Source organism: Uranotaenia lowii, chromosome 2 (assembly GCF_029784155.1).
Source record: "Uranotaenia lowii strain MFRU-FL chromosome 2, ASM2978415v1, whole genome shotgun sequence".
In the NCBI taxonomy this organism is placed as follows: Eukaryota; Metazoa; Arthropoda; class Insecta; order Diptera; family Culicidae; genus Uranotaenia; species Uranotaenia lowii.
The window spans coordinates 93,780,605-93,798,717 of record NC_073692.1 but is presented as its reverse complement, the minus strand read 5'-3'; the positions used below and the strand labels follow the sequence as shown (position 1 = coordinate 93,798,717).

At 37.2% G+C, this 18,113-nt stretch overlaps 1 protein-coding gene and 2 long non-coding RNA genes across 3 annotated transcripts in view; all 3 read right to left on the bottom strand.

Annotated features, from left to right (window-relative positions):
• Nucleotides 1-5,904, bottom strand: part of LOC129749308 (uncharacterized) — a 113,577-nt gene extending 107,673 nt beyond the window's left edge. Inside the window, exon 1 of the mRNA XM_055744249.1 lies at nucleotides 5,561-5,904. Within this exon, the coding sequence (XP_055600224.1) occupies nucleotides 5,561-5,573 (13 nt within the window). The 5' untranslated portion in view covers nucleotides 5,574-5,904. The remainder of the gene's footprint in view (nucleotides 1-5,560) is intronic.
• A 1,956-nt stretch (nucleotides 5,905-7,860) lies between these two features.
• Nucleotides 7,861-8,599, bottom strand: LOC129741515 (uncharacterized). The gene is made up of 3 exons (XR_008736450.1): nucleotides 8,444-8,599; nucleotides 8,282-8,387; nucleotides 7,861-8,222 (listed from the first exon to the last, which is right to left on the bottom strand). It is a non-coding gene; the product is annotated as an uncharacterized LOC129741515 (long non-coding RNA).
• A 2,360-nt stretch (nucleotides 8,600-10,959) lies between these two features.
• LOC129750101 (uncharacterized) lies at nucleotides 10,960-11,761 on the bottom strand. The gene is made up of 3 exons (XR_008738286.1): nucleotides 11,543-11,761; nucleotides 11,381-11,486; nucleotides 10,960-11,321 (listed from the first exon to the last, which is right to left on the bottom strand). It is a non-coding gene; the product is annotated as an uncharacterized LOC129750101 (long non-coding RNA).
• Nucleotides 11,762-18,113: the final 6,352 nt, after the last annotated feature.

The window sequence follows — 18,113 nt, the reverse complement described above, 5'->3', positions numbered from 1 at the left end:
ATCTGTGAAAAGTGATGTCCTTTTTAGTAGGGACATCAAAAGATTATGAAATTTTTACAAGATAGATAAAAGGTTAGATGAAATGAAAGTTGGTGAAAATGAGCGGGTAGAATTTATTTAGAAGCATTATCGTCACACACATTTTATAGTTGTTTTTAAATCATTCCAAGTAGAATCAGTAGAAACCTGAACCGAAACTCATAAATCTGACATTTATACACCCCTTTAAATTTTGGAAAGAAAACATATAAAAACAAATATTATTTTATTATATCATCATTGAAAATCAGTTATTCATTTATTTGCTCTGAAGATTAAAAAAAATTCGTAGTGTGGCCCACCAGCCTATATTATCTCAAAAATTTTGCACGCCTGTAAAACATGTTGGACACCCATGGTCTCATCTATATGTTTCCTCAAGGACGGCAATTTTGTTTATTTATGAAGTTTGCTACTGCCTCCGAAGACTCGTGGTGAACGTTTTTTGTAATTTTCTATATAAATTACTATTTTGAGCCCGAAATTGGAACTGATCAAAATATAATTATGTTTTTTTGCTTGGTTATGAAAACAAAGTAAAAAAAAACCCCTATGGTAAAATGGTGCGCTTTTTGACAAAATTCGTCCTGGTTGTGCCAGATTATTCTCAAATTTTTAATTGAATATCAGGGTAAGCTGAATACCTATTTAATATAAAAACAAAATTGATTTATATCGAAATTTCAAAAACAATTGTTCAAATTATCTATTTATAAAGTGTTAAGTTAATAAAATCTCTTCGAGGAAACGTCAAGTTTCATTGAAATTCTTTATGCGTTTATGTTCGTTTGAAAAAAAATATATACAGACCCCGTTCGTTTTTGGCAACATTCGATTTTGGCAACATTCGATTTTGGCAACATTCGATTTTGGCAACATCCGATTTTGGCACATGTGCCAAAATCGAACGGTTTTTAGAAGCGACATTACATTTTAGTTTTCTCTATAGCAGGACCAATATAATTTAGACAAATACCAAAAATGCGTTTTAACGTTAAGAAATGGTGATCGAATACAACAACAAAAACAAAAATTTTTAAAATAATTTATAAAGTACTCAAAAATTACAAAAAGATGAAAAAATAAAAAAAAATTAAAAGCAAATGCAAACAAAAACTGAAAATGACAAAATCAACTTAGAAATGATGAAAAATGACAAAAACAGCAAAAATGACAAAAAAAAAACATAGATTATAAACAAAACAAAAAATGTGCAAAATGCATCAAAAACATGAGAAAAAAAACTATTAAAAATCTAAAAATGATCGGAAATTGACTTACTATAACGTTAATGATGATAAAAAGTGTTATTTCGTAAAAATAAGTGAAAAAAATTTCAGAAAAAAACCGTTCGATTTTGGCAACATTCGATTTTGGCAATACAAAATGTTCGGGCATGTTGCCAAAAACGAACGGGGTCTGTATATTTCTCGAATACTGTAAAAGATTTTAAGATAAAAATTGCTCGCATGTATAGATAACAAGCTGATTTTACCCGGCCTTGCTCGGGTTCACATATATTAATCGAAATGAGTCGTTTGACTTTTTGAAATTTTGAAAGCTTTTTGTTCATCATGATAACAAATTGGACCATGTTTGGCCATGTGAGCTTTATAAATTTTGTTAGTCTTCTTAAAATTTTAATTGGGATTATTAGCAAAGTTTATCGTTTTCATATTATTGAATAACTAATAGTTTTTAGGTTTGCTAATAGAAATTTTAAATAGTTTCCCTTGAATTGCCCGGATTTATCCGGATTTGCTAGAACATTTGAAACAAAACTTGAAGTAAGTCCGGTCAGGCCCGGTTTCCCGGATTTTGTTGCAAAAAGCCCGGATTTATTCACATCATTTTTTAAACTTAACATAAACTGTGATTTTATAATTATTTCTTTTTTTTCATTTTTACGTTCAAAAGGAAGTTTTAAATGGCAAGTTTTAGAAATCATCATGACTCGTGTTAGGAAGCTTGATATACAGTTTAAAATCTGCTGATGCGGTTTGTTGAAAACAAATATTGCAAGTATATTTTTCGTTATTTTTTCTGAATAATTCCTCGGTTTTGACCAAGTTTGCCCGGATATTGCCAGGATATCAGTTTGAACATTTTAAAATCAAATGCTGGATTTGAACAGGTTTTCCGATAAAATTGGCTGTATTTGTCCGGTCCCGATACGGCAATTTTTGGCAACCTCATTTTACACCCCATTTTTTTAAGAAGCTTCAATTGAATTACCCTTTTTTTCGTCAAATGATAAATTTTTTTTTAACTTTTCCATGGGTTATTTAGTGAAAATCCAATGTATTAAGCTTGTAAACAAATGTTAACGACCTCTTTTCAAGATCTACCCGTAGAATGGAATACCAGATCGCAGCCATGAACTTACAACCCTCAGTTTTATTAATTGTTTCCCTATGAGAAGTTTCGAAAATGGTTGGTTCCTAAAAGCTGGAACATTGTTTTTCAGTCCAAATAGTTATTCAACTGAAGAAGTCAATTCATAATTAACATGAACAAATGTATCCATACTTTATACACTGCATATTCTAGTAGATCCTCAACCACTGTTCTTCTCAATAAATTTCTAACAGGCAAGTAGTTTTTCCTATCGTAAATAAAGGCTCATTATCGCAATCAAATGCCTCGCACCGGTACCACGTGCTTTGAACAGTAGAAGGAAAAAACACCCGCCAAAATTTCTCTTTTCAAACTTGTTATGCTTAGCAAGCTTCGATTTTATATCCAGTACACATGAACTCTGCTGGATGGTTGCTTCTAATGCCCGGCCCATGGTGATGGTTAAAACAACCCCGCCAAAAAGGAAAATTCGGTTTTGAAAAATGGGTGCCATGACTTTTGGTTTATGGGAATAAAAACGAAAGTAGTATGGGAGGGTCCTTTTTCTTAGGTGGGAGGGGCTCATAACTATTACTAAAACCTTACCATGGTTCAACTACATCTCTTTACAAAATTTGAAGCTGATCGGTTAAGCGGTGTGGATTTGTATAAGGTGCATACAAACAAACAAACATATATAGTCCAACTCATCTTTATATATTAGATGAATATCCACTCACGTGCATAAATATTTCAGACACCTATTTATTGTAATATGGGAGAAATATAGTAATCTCCTTAGTATGCGCATTTAGCCCGCCTCTCCCCTATCAAACATAAAGAATGCTAAAATTTTGTCTACTACTTTAGATCCATTGCGTACTTTAAGGCGCAATTTTCTAATTTTAAAATAAATTCAGTATTTTGAGTCCCTTTTAAAGATAATTCCTGAATAAACATTAGCTATTGGGCAAATATTAGTTATTTTGTGATAACCAATGATCACGATCCATTCAGAAGAAAAATATATCTTTCCGGACTCTAGGGATCAATTAAACCAATAGCATACATTTTGGAATTTTTTTCCTTTGAAAATATTGAGAGTTTACTTATGCTTTAGAAATATGGCATTATGCAGTTCAGATTAAATTCTAACTTTTGGCATATTGGGATAATTGTTTTGATAATTTTATCCACACTAAGGAAACATTTAAAAGTTATTAAAAAAAAATCTTTAACTCACATTTTGTTGAATTTTTCAAACAAAGTTCATTTTTCGAGAACATTTATATTTGTAAGGCATTCCGTTTTCGAGATGTAGCGAAAAAATAAAGCTCAGGGATCCTCAAGGATCAAGTATCTTGATTCTCCCCTACATATTGAATTACCATATTTCAATCACCATTTCTGGCTACTATTTACATTATTTCCATGGTGTTAAAACATTTTAAGTTAACGAAAATTCAATGTTCTCCTGCCAGAGACAAGTTTCTCCTACCACTATTTGGCTCTGCATTGATGAAATTCTCGATAGTTTATTGATCTCAAGTTTTTTTTTTCCAATAATCTTTGTTTATCGATGCAAGAATAACCGGGATTTCTATAAATCTTATAAATTAACAGATTGCCAAGTCAGTTGTAAATAGAAAAATTCTTCTGTCAATACAAACGTTGCATTGATGACAGTACTTTGGCAGATTGGTAATAAAATTACCATGATTTCCGATCTTGTTTTCTATGTAAATTTAAATGATTTTCATAAAAAACTTTAAAAATATCGAACAACATTTTCGATGCCATAAATAACTTTTACCAGTTTGACGGAATGGCTTAATTATATCACCTTTAATCTTTATATAGCTTTTATTATCCTATACCAACACTGTTGATGTATAAATATATTTCGAACAATCACCATTTTTTTAAAATACATGTTTTTATAATTCAGTTATCAGTCTGGGCAATAATGCATCAAAATGCAAATTAAAGATTCACCTTTTGAATCTCGTTTCCATAGGCTAGAATACGATTGTTTCGCGTCACTCGTTTGTTTATTTAAAAATCTCTTCCATCAAAACATTATTTTTTATAATTTCAGCTAGTAGCATTTTCTGAAGTTTTTTTACCCCTAAATGTATGCAACACCTTTATGCTTTTTCGTTTAAAACATTTTAGACAAAAAGGTTTTAAGATTTAAATCGAACAAAACCAAAAGTTAATGCAATTGATGCTTTATACGTTATGACATCACAGATATATCAGAAGCTTTTCAGTTCCAAACGTTTTCATTTCATTTTTCATTAAAAACAAAGTTTGTTGCAACTTACGCCTTTTTCTTAGTAGGGTCGAAACTGCAAGTCTTTGAAAATTTAAAAATAACTGGTGAACCCAATAATTTTTTCTGACAACCTTAATTTGATGCCTAATCAACCTCAAAACTTTTGATGTACAAGTGTTATGATTATCTGTGTATATTAAGTTTATAGAAGCCATTCAAGTTGCAAGATGCCCCAGTTAACAGTATCCTCTCTGGGATTCAGCGTACAGTTTATGTTTTAACCAAATGTTGCTATTGAAGAAAAAAAAAAACTTTAAAATGGAAACAACATATTCGAATTACAATGTAGAATGTCAATGACCCTGGCAAACAAATTGCATGGCCCATATTTGTTGACCAACAGCGGGGAAGAAAAAAATATTTTCGGGATTCAACCCAAACAAAGATAAACTTCTCTCGTGTGTTATTGATGCATGCTGTATCAACACGATTATTTCCCGTGACACTTCGTACTGACCTTGATTCAGTTTGTTCCCATTATTGAAATATTCTGGCACAGATAAAAGGATTTCCAATTTTATTTAAAATTTAAGATTGTATTGACAATTTTCCTCCAATTTTCTCTTACTCAATTACGCGTTTTGGACGTGCTTATCTGGATTGCGAATTCTTCCAATCTCGTTCCAACAAAGTGTGCATAATTCTTCGAAATAATAAACTAATTCATACCGGCCCGTTCTCCCCGAATTGAAAATATCGTTATAAAACACATCAAGATTACACCGGCCGTCTTATTCTCGGTGAAAGACGTCAACAGTCTTGGAGGAATGAAATGTATACAAAACGTTCACATGGCGGCGCTTAACGTCCGCACACTTGAGTGCAATTACTAAGATATCTACTCACTCATATTATCCATGGTCGATAAAAATTCCTGCCTCCAGCCAGACACTTGAGTCGGTTGATTTTGAGCTCAGATCCTCAGGTTCAAACGCCTTCCGGTCTAGGATAGGATAGCTGAGATCAAAGTTCACCTGAGTGAAGTCACTTCCGAGTAATGGTAATACGCGCTGTTGAAAATAACTGTCGAATTTATAGCACTGATCACCATATTATTATTGAGAACATAAGAAGCTACACCGTAGGTTGTACTCAGACAGCATCCATAGCAAAACAAAACGAAAAACTTTGATTCTTTGGCTATGGATTTTCTAGCAGAAAAACTTGAAACAAAAAAAAAACGAGATTGGGTTCCGACCTCTGCTGCGGCGTGATTCTTCCGAAGAAAGGTTCAAAATACACCCCCACTCGGATGGTACTGTCGATTTTATTAAAATGCGGTGCGGTGTGGGGTTTGAGAAATAAACTACCCGGCGATCTGTGTTTGGCGAGCGAGTATGGTACGGGAAATTCAAGATGAGAAAATTGATACGTCTACTGACTAGACCTTGGCCGATTGTAAAGAAACTTTGGTGAGAGTGCATAAATTAACGATGATGTGGAAAATTTAAGCGCATATGGTTATGCAATCAGAGTAAATTTTAACATCTTCCTTCCAGCATGGATATGAAAAGCGCCTACAAGTATATCAGCAAAAGTTTTAATTTGAAGCTTTAGTATTGTAAACAATGGATATTCATGCCAAAAGTAGCAAAAATTTTGTTTTTTTTTTCAGCACGAGTCGTAAATTTAACGTATTTACGTAGAGCACTGAAATATTGGGTTTTGTAACAAGTTGCTTACAAACTTTTATGTAAGTTAAGAAATTCGCTTAAACATCCATTATTTAAACAACAAGAATCACATCTCAACAAATAATCACATGTGGACGACCATGCCGATGACTGTAATTTTGCACTATGCATTTGCTAGCGAAAAAGTGACGAGTAGTAGCACTTTTCGATACTATTTTTGTTGAAACTTCCTTGCGACGACCCGACGATGTTTACTCCATAATATGGGGCTAATAAGAAAGGCAATGTACCACTTAAGACCATGGTTAATGGTAAAATAAATAAGATAAAATTGTATAATGTTCTTATTAATCCTTAACAAGAGACAAATCTCCTTTCGGTTAGAAAGGCTACGACTAAGGTAAAAAGGGTTACTTTTTCTGATGGTAAGGTTACAATTACAGGCTTGGGGGAGGTCATTGCTCAAGGGACAGTAAATGATGGCTTGTATTCCTTGGAGTTGGTTTCGGATATTCATAACTCAAAGGCTTTGCTTGGAAAGAAACGGTTAGGTTTTGATACATGGCACAGAAGACTTGGCCAGCTGAGTAATGCTGGCGTAACCACACTTATTTATGACACAGAAGGTGGTAGAAGGAGTAGATTTTTGCATCGAGACTTCCAACAAAAACGAAGTTTGCGAAAGCTGTTTAGCTGGAAAACAGTGAAGCAAAAAAAGTTTAAGAGTCTGCAAATACCAAGGTCAAGTAGGCCATTCGAATTAGTGCACTCTGACGTTTGCGGATACATGGAAGAAACCACGTTTGGTGGTCATCTATATTTCGTGACATTCACGAATGACTACTCACATTTTACAGTAATCTACCTAATGAAACGCAAGAGTGAGTTTTTGAGATGTTTAAGCAGTTTTAAGCGATGGCAACAGCGCATTTTAATCAAAAGTTGGCTAAACTTAGATGCGATAATGGCCGTGAGTACGTTGGACAAGTTTTTGAAGAATTTTGCAAGGCAAAAGGCCTCCAATTGGTTCTAACAGTACCGTATACTCCTCAGCAGAATGGCGTGAGCGAAAGAATCAACAGAACATTGATGGAGAAAGTACGAGCAATGCTCCAGGAATGCGATCTTCCGAAATCGTTATGGGGAGAAGCTGTGTTCTGTGCAGCTTATCTCACAAATCGATCGCCCATACGAGCTCTTCTGGATAACAAGACGCCATTCGAAATGTGGTATGGCAAGAAGCCTGACTTGAGCAATTTACGCATTTTTGGCATGTACTAGTTGTTGAATTTCTTTCGCTTCACTCCCGGCTAGCAATGGGGGAGGAAACACGAATCTCTAAAACATACATAAAAATACGCCACAAAACTAAACCAAAACAAAAATTTGTTGCTTATCATCTATTTCAATCTAATTCCGCTTGTTTTCCAGACCGCATAATATCTCGTCCCTTTTCTTCTTCTACGCCCGCTCCTCGTCATTCTCTTCTTCTTCTTCCATTCCGCCTCTGCTCTTCTTCTTCCATTCCGCTTCTACTCTTCTTCTTCTTCCATTCTGCTCTTATTCTTCTTGCTTCTTAACTGCCTGTTTCTTCTTTTTCTTCTTACTTTACTGCAGCATCTTCTTTTCTAATTCACTTTTCTTCTGACTAGCGCTAGTACTTACTTGTTCTTATTTTTGTTCTTCACCTTCTCTTTACAGCGACCGATGTTGTCATCCGATGACCAACCCAGTTGAGCACCACTGGCAGCCGACGTGGCATCCAGCTTCAGCTTCCTGGAGGATACGGCACCAGTTTCCGGACGGAACAACTTTCGGCTCCGGAAAAAAGACTGACTCCAGGCAGCGTCGGTTTTCAGCTCCCAATAAAAACCCTATAATAAACACGTTCAATCAGCCCAATTGCCTTTTTCAATCGTGTTGCCGTACTCACCCTATTTGGGGTCAGGGTACCGTTAAGATGGCTTCTTCGGTTGCTCTGTGAAACCTCCCAATCACCTACAGTGAACTAGAACCGTTTTGCACAGGATGTCGGCTCTCTATAATAGGGGCTCGTATGAGGAATGTTGTTTTTTGTTTATCATTTCATATTTACCCGTTCTAAAACTGTTCGGCAGATCTAATCGGTAGATGCCTCCTGCGTGTTTCCTCCGGGTTCAGTGCTGATTCTCCTGACGGGTTTTTTGGATGAACTTTTACGGCGCACTGTTTGGGGACAGAAACAATGTTCGGCTGTTAGTTGATCCACAACTTTCTTCCGTGCAGCGTATTTGAATGCTACTAACCTTCCTACAGAACGGCTATCAATGCGACCACTTTTAACCCCGCTCTGGGAAACTACCAGTTCAATAATCCAGTTCAGGAAACAGCAACACACTCGTAGCAACGGCAACAAACACGACAGCAATGATGCAGCAATTTTACAAACGAGTTTTCCTTTCTCGCTTTGCCCTCTTCTTTGGTTTGTTTACTTTCAATTTCGCAGTTGTAAACAGAGCTGGGCGATAATGACAGGTACACGCAGATAATAATTTAGCAACAAATACGTTAAACAAACTCAAATGCTACACAACCCCATTGTCACGGAAAAAATTTTTATGAGCGACGGCTAGGAGCTCATGAAAAATTTATAAAAAACTTCTTATATTACAGGAAGCTGACTAGAGACGCACATGGAAACGAAGATGGAGCAGACCTCCGCACGAACAACAACGTGCACCACAAATCACTAATAACGCAGGCCTATAGCCCGCCAGATCTCAAACGTTATATTACCCTAACATTTCACAACAAAACATAACAATACGCCAACCAGGTTTGGCAAAAAACAGGTCCCTATGTGCGTTTTATCTCTAAATCTAAATCACGTGACAATGGTACATAAACATCAGATCACAAACCGTTAAAAACAAAAGGCTTAGATCTAACAAATTAAAATAAATTAACAGAAAAAACGTTCAACTTATTGCTAACATTGAACGAATTAAAATCAGACTGTTTTGGTGATGGTTAAAATAGTTACAGTGTGCTGAGTAAGGAAGCATTACCAACCAACCTCGCCATGAGCCCAGAAGAGGAGTTTTACCGCGCTCCCAATTCGCGTTACTTTTGATCGGAGATTTCATGGCGATCCTCAGATTACACTGTAACATATTGACGAAACGACATTAATTTGGAACTAAAATGACATAGTTGGGTACGATGACTCTAGTACGGTATGCTCACCAGCTACGCTCGATTTGTCACGATCGGCTAACGGATATTGCTCGATTTGTGGAGATTGTCAACAGGATTGGAGTTTCACTGGTTGTTCATAGCTGCTTTGCACAGTTTGTCTCGTTCTGGCAACGGCGTATCAGCGCGCGGCATAATACGACCAGTTTCTCTCGCTCTGGCAAACGGAAGAGCCTGTGGGCTGTAACGGTAGGTGTCTGGTTTGTCACGATCCAGTAACGGCGTGCAAGCGCGCTTTAGCACGGTAAGTTTCTCACGATCTTACTAACGGCAAGCCTTCAAATAGGCCTACGGTGGCACTGTTGTCGCAATTCGTGGTCGTTGAGTGTACAACAGTGCACATATTGACACTCAGACGAAAATTGGCGAGAAATCGCCGAAATGGACTTGATCGGTAGTGTGGTTTGCGTTGTCCAAACGTTGACCTCCTTTTACTGAGGAGCCTGTCGAGTAACATCTGTCTCCACTGTTCTGCTTCCAGATTTCTCCTACGTTGTCGGGGTTCTCATGCTGCAGTGACTCGTGGAGATGTTGAGCAGCGAATGTTACGTGCTTCCGCGACGGGGAGGCCTCATCCCTTCGGCGAAGACGCATATCAGCTCTAATCCGGTTCGGTGTCGTTTTGGGTTTCCGCGATGCGTGTTTTGGTGATAACGTACTACCTTTGTTGACTACCTGTGGTAATGGTCATAGCTGGAGTGATACGAGGCGATGGCAAGAAATGAACTTGCTAACAGCACTCGTAGGTGGCACGATTTTTCCCGATCGGCAAACGGTGTTTTGGGAGCATTAAGCGTTGTAGTACACAAATATAGGTAGATCTGTGTCATAGCTGGAATCTAATTTTCGAGGAAATCAATCTATTTCCCCTGGTCGAATCATTTTTGTCATTACGAGATATTTTCTCATCCCATAAAGATTTAATTTCTTGTTGAACTACAAAAATGTATGCTAAGTCTAAAAAAGTTAACTTTAAGTAGGTATTGATGAGCAAAAACAACTAAAATCAAATCCACAAATAACAACACTAAGCATAAATCACCAAAACAAAACATAAATCTTAAGACTAGACTAAAATCAACAATCTAAAAATCTTAAAATTATTTTGCGGTAGCATAATTTCATGGGTTTTTAAGTTGGGCGCCAATGTTGAATTTCTTTCGCTTCACTCCCGGCTAGCAATGGGGGAGGAAACACGAATCTCTAAAACATACATAAAAATACGCCACAAAACTAAACCAAAACAAAAATTTGTTGCTTATCATCTATTTCAATCTAATTCCGCTTGTTTTCCAGACCGCATAATATCTCGTCCCTTTTCTTCTTCTACGCCCGCTCCTCGTCATTCTCTTCTTCTTCTTCCATTCCGCCTCTGCTCTTCTTCTTCCATTCCGCTTCTACTCTTCTTCTTCTTCCATTCTGCTCTTATTCTTCTTGCTTCTTAACTGCCTGTTTCTTCTTTTTCTTCTTACTTTACTGCAGCATCTTCTTTTCTAATTCACTTTTCTTCTGACTAGCGCTAGTACTTACTTGTTCTTATTTTTGTTCTTCACCTTCTCTTTACAGCGACCGATGTTGTCATCCGATGACCAACCCAGTTGAGCACCACTGGCAGCCGACGTGGCATCCAGCTTCAGCTTCCTGGAGGATACGGCACCAGTTTCCGGACGGAACAACTTTCGGCTCCGGAAAAAAGACTGACTCCAGGCAGCGTCGGTTTTCAGCTCCCAATAAAAACCCTATAATAAACACGTTCAATCAGCCCAATTGCCTTTTTCAATCGTGTTGCCGTACTCACCCTATTTGGGGTCAGGGTACCGTTAAGATGGCTTCTTCGGTTGCTCTGTGAAACCTCCCAATCACCTACAGTGAACTAGAACCGTTTTGCACAGGATGTCGGCTCTCTATAATAGGGGCTCGTATGAGGAATGTTGTTTTTTGTTTATCATTTCATATTTACCCGTTCTAAAACTGTTCGGCAGATCTAATCGGTAGATGCCTCCTGCGTGTTTCCTCCGGGTTCAGTGCTGATTCTCCTGACGGGTTTTTTGGATGAACTTTTACGGCGCACTGTTTGGGGACAGAAACAATGTTCGGCTGTTAGTTGATCCACAACTTTCTTCCGTGCAGCGTATTTGAATGCTACTAACCTTCCTACAGAACGGCTATCAATGCGACGACTTTTAACCCCGCTCTGGGAAACTACCAGTTCAATAATCCAGTTCAGGAAACAGCAACACACTCGTAGCAACGGCAACAAACACGACAGCAATGATGCAGCAATTTTACAAACGAGTTTTCCTTTCTCGCTTTGCCCTCTTCTTTGGTTTGTTTACTTTCAATTTCGCAGTTGTAAACAGAGCTGGGCGATAATGACAGGTACACGCAGATAATAATTTAGCAACAAATACGTTAAACAAACTCAAATGCTACATAGTACCTGAGGAGAAGGGGCAGAAATTGGATCCAAAGACAAAGAAACTAATCTTTGCGGGTTACGCAAACAACGGCTACAGGTTATTCAACAAGTCCTCGCGTACAGTAGAGATACACCGTAGCGTAGTCTTTGATGAGCAAGAATTGCTTGATCGTTGAAATGATCTACTTCACTCTACAATTTTGCAACTAGCAAGCCAAAATACGCCAGCAAAAGAATCCGAACTGTGGTATCCTGACGAGCGAATAAAAATTCCGAGAGTTTAGAGACAATAAATAGCGAGCATAATCGAGAGCAGGGCTCAGTCTAGAGAAGACCGGCAAGCTATCCAGACGGAAATACCATATAGGGCGTTTGCCCAGTGCATTAGTATAAGTAAGCCGTTGGGCAAACAAATGTGACAGCCCCATGTTAAATGAACACAAATCGACTAAAGAAGGACATTTTTTGAAGAATTCATGAAAACTATTGAAAAGTTTCTAAAGTACGACACATTTTTCGAAAGCTAGATCATTTTTTGACTTGTTTGTGATTTTTTTCTAATTTTGAGTGAAGTTCTTTAACAAAAAGGAAGACTTTGTACAGAATATGAGCGTTTTTAGTGGAAGCAGGGCAAATATTGCTCAAGTTTATTAATCAATTTCGTGACGAAAACTCTTAACTTCTTCTTAGTGCTTCTAAATTTTATATGATAGACCCAAAAACGTGAACAAAGGATCTGGGGGAACCGTTTAATGTGCTTTACAATGATGGTTGGCTTGTTTTTCATTTTTGTTTTGCTTGGTTCCTCACCGATATCCAATAAAGTAATTACCTAATCGTTACCACTTGTTAGCAAATGATCCAAATTATACTTTATGAATGTTTTTTAGAGAAATTGAGCATTCATTTAAGGGAAAACCAACATTTTAGTTGAATTTTGCTTTCGCCGCATATAAAAACCTCTAATGTGTGCCCAACAGACCTCTTGTATGTGTGTGTAGCAAAAGCCCTATTGGCGATTCGCAGGATGCACTATCCCTCTCAGAGAAAGAGAAGTCTTGATTCGGTTTGCTGTCTGAGAGGGACAGGGTTGCCAACATTTTTTTCAAAAATCAGGGAACTGGCGAAATAAAAATCAGGCAAAATCAGGCTACGTTAAACCTCGGTAAAGTAACGGAAATTTCGCTCAAAGTGATGATCTTTTTTTTTTGGTCATCGCTCTACATTTTCACACTAATATGTGTTGTGAGAGTACTTGGTTGAATAATTCTACTCTGCATCAAGCAATCGAAACATTCCATTTAAATCCCTTTTTTAAATAAGAATGGACGGGAATTTTTCGATTGCTTTGGTTCAGCCACATTTTCACTTTTCACTTCAGCTATGGTACCTACTCCAGTTCCTGACTACTCATTTTTCATGACATTCGCAAAAATCAGGCAAAATCAGGCATATTTTTAAAAATCAGGGAAATTCAATGGCTTATCAGGTTTATGAAAAATGGAAGATGAATACGAAAAAGATAATGGAAGAAGAAAGATAACGAAAATAACACTGAAAAATTGGAGTGATGGCTGAAAGCGAAAATCATTGTTAACAATTGAATGATAAATGCACAATAATGAAAAAGGATGGTTAATGAACAATCATAAAGATTCTCGAGAATAGGAGATTTGATGAAAACCCCAGGAAATATTAAAGTTGTACAGAACTACGATAAAAAGATGGATTGATACGGCGGAGATTGAAAGTACTGATAGGAGAGGAGTAATCATAATAATTTGCTAGATACGGTTTATAAAAAATGCCTGGATACAATAAGGCAGCTTATTGTGAAAGGGGAGGATGTGGTATCCTGACGAGCGAGGTAAAACTGCGAGAGTTAAGAGACAATAAAAAGCGACCATAATCGAGAGCAGGGCTCAGTCTAGAGAAGACCGGCCAACTATCCAGACGGAAATACCATACACGGAAAAAAATTGAGTGGTTATCCCAAAGACGCTGTCATGATAATTTTACCATTTCAGCGCTATAGTATTTCCAACCACGAAAAGTTTAACATCGGTTTTGTGAAAGTGCGCATGAAACAATATTGAAATTACTATGTACCTGGTAATTTTCGATAACTTTCAATGTGTGTTGTCGAAAATACTATGGTCATGGTGATTTCATCATAATTTCTATCACAACTACCGTCCACATAGTAATTTTGACATTGTGGCACCAATTCATATCAACAAAACACTACGCACATCGTACTTTTGAGAACAAAACATATTTGACTCAAAAACATAAGTGCGTATGATAATTTTACTATGGTAAACATTCTTGTTGTTTACACTAATTCAGGATCATAAATCATCAAACCCGTGAGTAAAAAAACTAATTTTGAGCTGCTTTATAGTTACATAACTTTGAAAATCATTCCAGAGCATCGGAAGAACACACTAACATTGACTGACGTGTGTCGGAAGTGTGAATTTTCATGTTTCAAATAATGTCATAATGCATGCATGCAAATAAACAACCAAACATACATAGTAATTTTACTATTTAAATCAAGCTCCTCGCTCCTCCTAATCTTTATCGTAACACATACTAGTTTCATCATGAAACATATTAATTTTACTAGGGACGAAGTAAAGCAATGCATCATTTCATTGATAATTTTACTAAAACGCAGTCGAATTTACAATGTGCAGCCAAATTGAGCACATGGTAAAATATCTATGCGTAAGGTATTATAAACAACAAAACATATTTGACTAAAAAATATGGTCGCCTGTTATTCGTTAAAACCACGGATTTAGTAATTTTACTATGCTTTTTTTTTGTGTGTACGAACCTACAGCAAAAAGTTCAGAAGCGTCTGAGAACTTCGTGGGTAACGAAGATGAACATCTCGTGGGAAACGAAAATGTTGAAGATAAGTCCGAAGTCATCGTAGTTGACGATGAAGATTCAATTGAAGAACATGACGTGGATAACGTTGAAGAATCTGATTATGATAGCGCACAAGATCTTAACAGTCACACTGACGGCGAATGGGTGGTTGGGTCACAATCGATTCCCGTTTGTAGTTCGCCGATCAGACGTAGTACGCGCGATAGAAGGGCGCCAGAATTTTACACTGCCAAGATAGCAACAGATAATAGCGACGTTCCACAAACTGTTGACCAGTTGAAGACGAGGAATGACTGGCCAAAGTGGAAAAATACCATCAGCGAAGAATTAAGAGCCCTAAACGAAAATAAGAACGAAAATCGATCTCATCAAAATGGGTATTTTCGATTAAAGAAGACGGAAGATACAAAGCAAGATTAGTAGCGAAAGGTTGCTCACAGCGACCTGGTTATGACAACGATGAAACGTTTGCTCCCGTTGTCAAAATGGAGAGCGTTCGTACAATCTTGTCCTTAGCTAACCAGTCTGGTTCAACCATTCATCAGATGGACGTGAAAATAGCCTTTCTCAAGCCTCTCTCGTTCTAGAGAGTTAACCCTAGTTCTCTATGTTGACGATATTCTTATCGTTGGCAAAAGGTGGCTAACCTGCTCTGGATTGAGACCGAACTTGGAAGGTTATTCCAAATGAAAGATCTTAAAGAAGTTAAATATTTCTTGGGCATGGATTTTTCAAGAGATTATCAAAAACAAATCATTGAAATTTCTCAGGTGGGTTACACCGAGAGAATACTTAAACGTTTTGGCATGTTTGATAGTAATCCCATAGGTACACCAATAGATCCTAATGTGCAGTGGACGAAGACGAAGGATGGTGAAGCAACCAATCGTCCATTCAAGGAACTGCTAGGATGTTATCAGTATCTGGCTCTTTCAACGCGGACGTACATTTGTGCCGCGGTCAGCACACTCTGCAAGTTTCAAGCGACGCCTTCCGATGCGCATTGGGCGGGACTAAAGTGGATTCTACGATATCTGCGTGGTACGACGGAGACAAAGCTGGTCTACACTAAGGGGGTAGAGAACCCTGTTTTACTGGGATTTGCCGATGCCGACTTCGCAAACGATGTCGATGACAGAAAGTCTATTTCTGATCATGCTTTCAAGGTATTTGGTAATCTGGTTTCGTGGTCAACGAAACGTCAACAGACGGTCAGTCTGTCATCTACAGAAGCTGAACTCGTTTCACTCTGTATGGCAACCAAGGAAGGAATATGGTTAACAAACCTCCTTGGCGAGCTATGTGTGGCTAACACCGGCTCTTTTCTAATTATGGAAGACAACATCCGTTGTATTCAATTCACAGAAGAACCTGGGAGTCATCAAAGGATGAAGCATTTGGACCTAACATGTTCATTGGTTAAGCTTCGCAAGGTCCACATCAAACACATCCGTTCGGAGGACCAACCAGCCGATGCATTCACCAAGGGGCTTTCCAAGGCACAGCACCGCAAGCTGTTCGAGTTACTGAACGTGCGAATTGAGGGGAGGTGTTGAAACTCCCTTGCGACGACCCGAAGATGTTTACTCCGCGGTGATTAATGTATACAGATGAACCGCGTGGCAATTGCAAACAATAACAGAGAGGCACAAGTGAGAGAGAACGTCAATTCTCCATTGTTTGTAAGAATCGACGAAAAGTGAATTTGTAGTGTTCACTGGAATAGATGCCAGGTGAACAGTTAGGAAAACTTAAAAGAAGTGTTGCCACTATAACAGATGGATAATCCGACATATTCATCACTACTGTAACCTTACTTGGTTATATGACTTGACGAGAATAAAGATAATTTATTAACAGTTTCCGATACAAAATAGTATTTCTTCTTTTTGTTATCACAACAATTTTCAATGTCGAAAAGTAAACTTTCCAACAGTACTGAATTGCATAAAAAATATAATAATTATGTGGAGTTACAGATGAACATAATGAAACGGAAACCAATATTATTAAAATGCGTCATAGTTATTTGTTTTGTAATAAATGTAATGGGTACTCGCTTTACAAAAAATGTTTTTTTTTCCATGAGACATCCCTTATACTTTTATTCAAAACTTCGGTACAATCTCAGAAGGTCTGTTCAGTTCTCTTCCAAAATAACAGTTGATCTTAATTACACTAAATAAGAGATTACGCGCCAGCTGTTCAGTGAAACAAGAGGAAAATGAAATCCACCCTGTATCGGGACGTCTCGTTCACCCACTCGGTACTGAAGGTGAACGAATTTGTTTAATACCGCTTTTTTTTCTTTTCATTCTCTTCACTTTGACCCGGCAGAAATGTATTCGCTCAGTTTACTTTTTCCACTGCCGGTGAATTAAATTATCATTTGTTGATGGTGGAGAATGAAGTCTGTGTATGGTAAATGCAATGCTCAAAAAAGCGAAAAGTAAAACTAAAACTGAACTGACTTTTCCACAAAAGGATGCTTTCCATGTGCAATCATATTTCGAAGAAGTAAATAAAAGGATTTTTTTTATTCCAGTTTTAAATTCATTTTATCAGTCATCAAAATTCCAAATTTTTGGGTAAGTATTCGGAATTCAGATCTTCCCTTTCATTAATAGGAACCTACAAAAACTTAACCCACGAATTTGACTTGGTTACCATTTCAGTTAGCAATCTTTGAAGAATCTGCGCATTTTCAAAATTTTTGATTTATAGAACTAAACACTATTTAATTCAAACAATCGTATAGTAAATAAGGTGGTGACGATTGTATAATAATACTAAAAAAATTTACAAACAGAAACACTTCCATTCCTCCGATTCCTATAGTTTACTCAGTCTGATTGCGTTTGTTTAGTTGGCAATCGAGCAGTAGCAGCTGCAACTATTCCACGTAATAATGAAAAGGACTACAGCCGGAGCTATCCGTAATGTAACTGTGTAGAGTTAGCAAATATTATACAAGCGTCTGTTTGAACGATTTTAACCATATATGCTACTTGAACATCGCGTCTGGTAAAAACTATCTTTGCAAATCTAAATTAGAATCGCTTCAGTTTGGTTTGATTCAAGAAGTTTCTCGAAGGTCAAGTGATTTGTAAATTTTTTTTTCCAACGTAAATGTTTTTAGAGATTTTTAAAACCAAAACCAGAAATTACAAAATCATTTCGAAATGGCTTGAAATGAGCTATTGGTTTT